A 5955-nucleotide genomic window follows, 5' to 3' on the forward strand; every position below is an offset into this window, starting at 1 on the left:
ATTTAGGCTCTGATCTGAAAAATACCAAGTTTGAGAATCACAGCTACAACACAGGCCATTACCTGTGTACACTTGATTGGCAGTCAGAGAGATATTTAATGATCTATTCTTCTAAAAAATGATATAGGAAAAAGAGAATACAGACAGAAGGCAATAGTAAGAGGATGCCAAAGAAGGTAGCTGCCCTCACTAGCCAAAGCAGTCTGCAAACATGACAGGCCAAGGTGCAAAGGGGGACAAATGACACCGACGTCTCACCTTCAAACATGAATTCTTAAATACATTCTGATACAAATTCTGTGTATTTAGTAGCTTATCTTATACATATGGAATGGAAGAATTACTTTTTGTAAGACTGGCTGCTGATACTTCAAAATGCATTCAGGAATACCCAATTTATAACTGATCAGTGTCAGAGACTAGCATTTCATTCCAAGAACCTTCTTTACAACTACATATTTAACATGAGTATTTATTCTACAACATCAAATATGACAGTGTTTAGAGAATCTCTTTTTATGTTTATTACTCACATTCAGCATTTTTAGAACTTTGATTTCACATTCATGAAACCAGTAAAACATAAACCCATATATCAGACTCAGTGTAGGCTTTAAATAATTTAGCTCTCAGTTGGCATACAAGCAAACTTCAGATTTGTCATTTGGCACCTTTCAAAATGTATCAAGTGTTTTGAAGAGAGAATTGAACTCCTTAATAGAAAGGGCAACTCTTACCACTTCACAGTAAATGTACTCTCAGCTCTCTTTAGAGTCTAAAGATTTACAGAATAAGAAACTACACCCAGATAAAATTAAATACAGTCAAAAAGCAAACTACAAGTACTTGAAAATCTGTTATTCACAGCACGGTACAATAAACACTCATGCAAAGCTCAATAAAGGCATGGGTTTCTGAGCCTGGATGACTCTGTTGGCTCAGATAGAAGCTTTTTGGCTTCTAAAGTCCTTGGAATCAAGAGCTGCTCTTTCACCTCTGGCCACCAAAAGCTATCATACAAAGTTTAGCATCCATTGAAATTGATGTGCAGCCACAGCACTTTGTGCTCTGGAATGGTGTCCCGCTGTGGGAGTTTTCCTGCAACACTGTTTCTCTAAGACAGAAACATCCTTGGACACCACATTAACCCATTTCCTACTCACAGGAATACAAACTCTGCGGACGCAAATTTTGCCAGCATTTTGCTGTTAAGCAGTTAAAACGTACTCAGTCACGTTAAGCTTACATCAAAATTACCAATTGAAACAAATCACACATAATAAAGAATATTGACTTTGATCTATAAAACGAATTTTATGAGTAACTGCAAGACAGCTTTTTTGCCTGTCAGATATAGGAAGAAAAGGCATTATCACAAAATTCTCATGGTTTTGGTTATTACCCTCATTAACAGCTTTTTAGTCTTCAACTAGCTAAAAAATAGTTCTGATGCTGTTATTCACGGTAGCAAACAGTAGCAGAGCTGCAGAATATAAACCTCATTGCCCCAACCACAGGCGAAAGGGTTTCTAACCCTCTGCAGAAATTGATCCCCGGCTGCCGATAGGCAGCGTCCAGGCCTTGGCCCCTCAGCTTCGACCAGCCCCGGGAACAGACGGGGCGCCCCCGAAGCCGGCCGCTCGGAGAGCCCTTACCTGGCTCTCTCCCTGGCCGAGATCAGTGGCCACGTTTCCAGTGTTCACCACCGCTCGCAGTTCTCCCCACACAAATCCTGCAAAACCCCGAGGAGAAGCCGGTTATGTCTGCCACCCGCCACCCAGGGTGTCTGGCGGGGCTTCCCTTCAGCACCGGACGAGATGCATCACGGAAAGAGACGGAAGCAACAACTTCCAAGCGCCGGTAGCACACTCACCCGTGTGCACTTCTCTCGCTAAGGAAAGCTGTGCTGGGGTGGGGGCAGTAACCCCGATCTCCCCTCAGAGGCACCCCCAACCACCACGTCCCGGAGACAGCCCACGATCACTGACGGCACCCACCCGCCTTCACGACCGTTACCCCGCCTCGCGCCGCGCCCCCGGTGACGGCAGCGGCGCCTTCGCCCCGCCCTTAGCCACCAGCTCGTCCCTTAGCAGCACCACCCCTGGCAGGGCGGGATATGGGAGGCCGCATGCGTGCTGTGGCGGGAGCGGGTGGGCGTCCGGTCTGAGGCGGGGGCAGACGGGAATTAGGGGTGGCGCTGCGCTTCGTCGCGCAGCTGCAGTGCTCTGGAGGCGTAAAAATGTCCGCGTGAAACTTCTCTGAGGAACTAAGGGGTTGCGATAGGTGCTTGCGTGTTAAGCTGCTCCTCAGGAAGTGTGGCTGCTGGCTGGAGAAGCTGGGGGTGACTGAAACCGGGATTGGAGCTTATGCCGCTGTCTCGCAATGAAGTCTGAGCTGCGGTAAAGTTGCTGCCTCGTACTCGGTTTCTAGCTTTCCTTCCTCCTGGAGAAATTAAGAAACAAACCAGTGTAATTATTTCCTGTTTGGTTTTGTCCTTGTTACCGGCATCGGTGGGGTTTGCGATGGAAGGCGTAAATCTCCTGAGTACAGAGGGACATAAGGTGCTGACGGTGGAAAGCAGCAGTAGCCTTCGCCTCCGAGGTACGAGGCTCGTCAGGCTGCGGTCTGAGCGTGTCCGTTACTAGTTCTGCGTGGCTAGAGGCCGTGCGGTGCTTTTAAAGGCTGGGAAACTACTTGCTTTCAAACCGTCGCATTTAGCACTTGCATCTTTTTAACAGGGTATTAACAACTGGCGGAGGTGACCTGTTAAAAGGTAATGAAAGGCCTCATCTTGCTATTTTAATTTACTTTTACACCGTTGTTATCTGCTGCTATTTTTATTTTAATTGAAAAGCATGCTACTAACCAGCTTACCTAAATCGATGCAATGTAATAAACTTAAAACTTCCACAAGGGCCATTAATTTGGAAAATCTTAGTTCTGCTGTCTTGTAAATTGAGCAGCCTTAGCACTGGGTACACCTCTAATGAAAGCTAATGAAAGTTTTGCAGTTTTCCTTATTACTTTATGGTTATTTTTAAAGTTACACATTCAAGTCTAAATACTTTGATGATTGACTTTGTACAAAAGTGAACCTTTTTCCTGAGCCAGCAAACTATGGAAGTGGAATCTGAGGTCTTCTTTCTCAGAAACTTGCTTTCTCACTTATGCAGGATATGAAAATGGACTTTACAGTTAACCACACATGGGATGGCTTACCTCTGAGCCATGAGCCAGTAACAATTGGGTTGAAGTTGGACAGTGCAGGACTCCTAATGGAAGTTAATGCTCCTTTCTTTAATGATCCTCCAGCTCCTCTTGGAGAGGCAGGAAAACCTTTTAGTAGACTTTGGGACTATGAGGGTAAGTTTTTTAACTGTTCAGCTCTAAAAATCAAAGCTGTTGAAGTTACAGTTGTAGCACAGCATTTCAAATAGCTATGAAGCTGCCAGTAGCAAGTGCACAGCCAGTCAAGCTCTGGCATGGAACAGGCCCAAAATAGTGAAAACAGAGTTGTTCTAGTGGGGTGTGGAGGGCTCAGGATATCACAAAATATGTAATAGAAAATGCTGGCAGCCTGGATTTTTGTTGTTCTTTTTCAGTTGTAGAAGCGTTTTTCCTGAGTGACAGAACTGAACAGTATTTAGAAGTTGAACTTTGTCCGTAAGTACTCCACTCTGAAAAAAATCACAAACGTTAATTTGCATTTCCAGTTCTAATGCTTGTAAGGTGATGCATATATGATGAAGACTGGGTACAGAAATGTTAGATTACAGGGAAGGTACATACTTGTAGCAGAACAGTACATTCACAACTTGGCATCATTTTAAGACAATTTTGCTCATTTTTTGACAGCCATGGACAACACTTGGTGCTGCTGCTTTCTGGAAGAAGAAGAGTATTGAAAGTAAGTGGTTGAGTACGTTTGTAATACACAGAGGAACTAATTGTTTTTAGGTTCTTGTTGCCTGATTAAAAGTTGATATTACTGCTTTTATTTCTTCCTTTTACAGGAAGCGCTTCCTTTAGAGTTTGAGGTGACCAGAATGAAAACTAAATGGGAGGGTAGAGCTCATCTTCCTTGGAATTACTTTCCACCGTGCACTAACAAGTTCAATGCATTTGCAATTCATGGCTCAGGAGAAGCAAGAATATATGAAGCACTTCATCCTGTGCCTCAACATGAGCTACAGGAAGGGCAGAAACCAGATTTGTAAGCATAAAGTTAGCTCTTTGGTAATATAGTTACACTGTTCTTGGGATAATTAAAGCTAATCTGTTTTTCAGAATGAATGCCACTTGTACTTAAATTACACTGCTTAGCCCCAGATCCATTGGCACAGCACTTTACATAAAGCACTGTGGCAGAGAGATGTAATTGGTACTCGATTTCTGTTATTCCCAAGGTACATAGGAAATAATGCATTAAACACCATTGGCATCTGTTTTATCACCTTCCTCAGCTAAATCATAGCTAGGTTGTTCTGCTTTTTCCTTGCCTCCAGCACCTCCTTAAATGCCAATTAGTGTTAATTTCACCAGACAGAATTTCCAGTAAATCTCTTTTGCTTCTCCCCTACTGTTATAAACAGCCTCACCTCTTCAGATGGCTCCATATTATGGAAAAATCTGAGAAGGCAAGCTAAACTCAAAGGTGTCATAAAAAAGATGCCCAGTATCAATAGTAGAATACCTTGATTTTAAAATTGTGCTTTCGGCCTGTTCATTTTCTTTTGACTATGAGGCTGAGATGATTTGATGAAGTACTGCTACTTCTGGGCATTCTGTGTAAATGAACTAGCTCTAGAGTACATGACAGTTATTATGCAGACTTGTTACTCAATATAAAATGACAGTCAGGTAAGGTGTATTTTAGATAAGTTACCCTTTTTTTGCCATTTAAGAAAAAACTCCTTCACACCCAGCAGTGTTCTCGAGTACACAACACAGTAGTGTTTTTTTTTTTTTAATCTAGAAACTCAAGTTTTGGAAAATGACCACATGGAATGCCGGTTACATTCCTGTCCAAGGAAACCTGAAAATAAAGATTAATTTGTCCTGTTGAGGATGCTGCATTTTATTAAGACATGGAATTATTTTTCTCTTGTCCTGCCACCTGCTACCAGAGAAAAGAGACTGACCCCTACCTCATTCCAGTCTTCTTTCATGTAATTGTATAGAGCAAGGAGGTCTTCCTTTAGCCTTCTCTCTTCTCCAGACTAAACAACCCCAGTTCATTCAGCTGCTTCTCCTAAGCCTTGTTCTCTAGACTTCACCAGTTTGTTACCCTTCTCTGGACCCATTCCAGCACCTCAGGGTCTGTCTTGTAGTGAGGGGCCCAAAACTGAACCCAGTTTTCGAGTTGCAACTTAGTCACAAATTCTGACTTAGAAGTTATTTTTATTTCTCATCCCTGCAGTCATCGCCTGGAATTTTTCAAAGACTTGAACCTGAGCCGACTAATGGGAGAAGATTGGAAGCAGCCTGAATCAAATATATGGAAGTCTCTCACTAATTAAATGGATTGAGACATGAATTTTTACAGCTTTATGATTGGATAAAGCTATATGAAAACAACTTCTTCATTCTGAGCAGAGTTTGTAAATATCAGATTAATAAGGCTTTCATTGACACAAAATCATTGGTAAGTCTTGAGATTAACTCTGAAGTATCTGGGCCAGTTGATTCTAAGTGTATGAATCACGCAACCACTTGTGTTTCAGTTCACCTGGCTGTGGAGTTTTTCATCTGTGTGAAGAGATGAATCTGCTTCTACCAATGAGGGGGAAAACGTGCTAAAATTACAGCTGTGTTTTCATCTGAGCTCTAAGCTTGACAAGTCCAGGATCTGTGGTGGAATCGTTCTCCTGTGGTGGCTGTGTTTTCACTGCTGCTTTTTTGTTTATTGTCTGTTGTAAGAGATTCTTATGTGTCTATTTTAATATTTTTCCCTTT

The 5955-nt window shown here is 42.5% G+C and overlaps 1 protein-coding gene across 2 annotated transcripts; it reads left to right on the forward strand.

The window, feature by feature from the left end:
* The first annotated feature begins 2577 nt into the window (after positions 1-2577).
* On the forward strand, positions 2578-5537 carry C25H4orf33 (chromosome 25 C4orf33 homolog). 2 transcript variants are annotated; one of them, XM_054392380.1, is made up of 7 exons: positions 2578-2601; positions 2739-2773; positions 3174-3363; positions 3603-3663; positions 3856-3907; positions 4014-4213; positions 5420-5537. In XM_054392380.1, exons 3-7 carry the CDS (start codon positions 3177-3179, stop codon positions 5517-5519), a joined length of 600 nt encoding a protein of 199 aa, XP_054248355.1. In that variant the 5' UTR covers positions 2578-2601; positions 2739-2773; positions 3174-3176; the 3' UTR covers positions 5520-5537. The 2 variants fall into 2 exon arrangements, with proteins under 2 accessions (XP_054248355.1, XP_054248354.1); XM_054392379.1 differs by lacking the exons at positions 2578-2601; positions 2739-2773 and having other exon boundaries at positions 3168-3363.
* The last annotated feature ends 418 nt before the right edge of the window (positions 5538-5955 follow it).

The sequence above is a fragment of the Indicator indicator genome, chromosome 25 (assembly GCF_027791375.1).
Source record: "Indicator indicator isolate 239-I01 chromosome 25, UM_Iind_1.1, whole genome shotgun sequence".
Lineage (NCBI taxonomy): Eukaryota > Metazoa > Chordata > Aves > Piciformes > Indicatoridae > Indicator > Indicator indicator.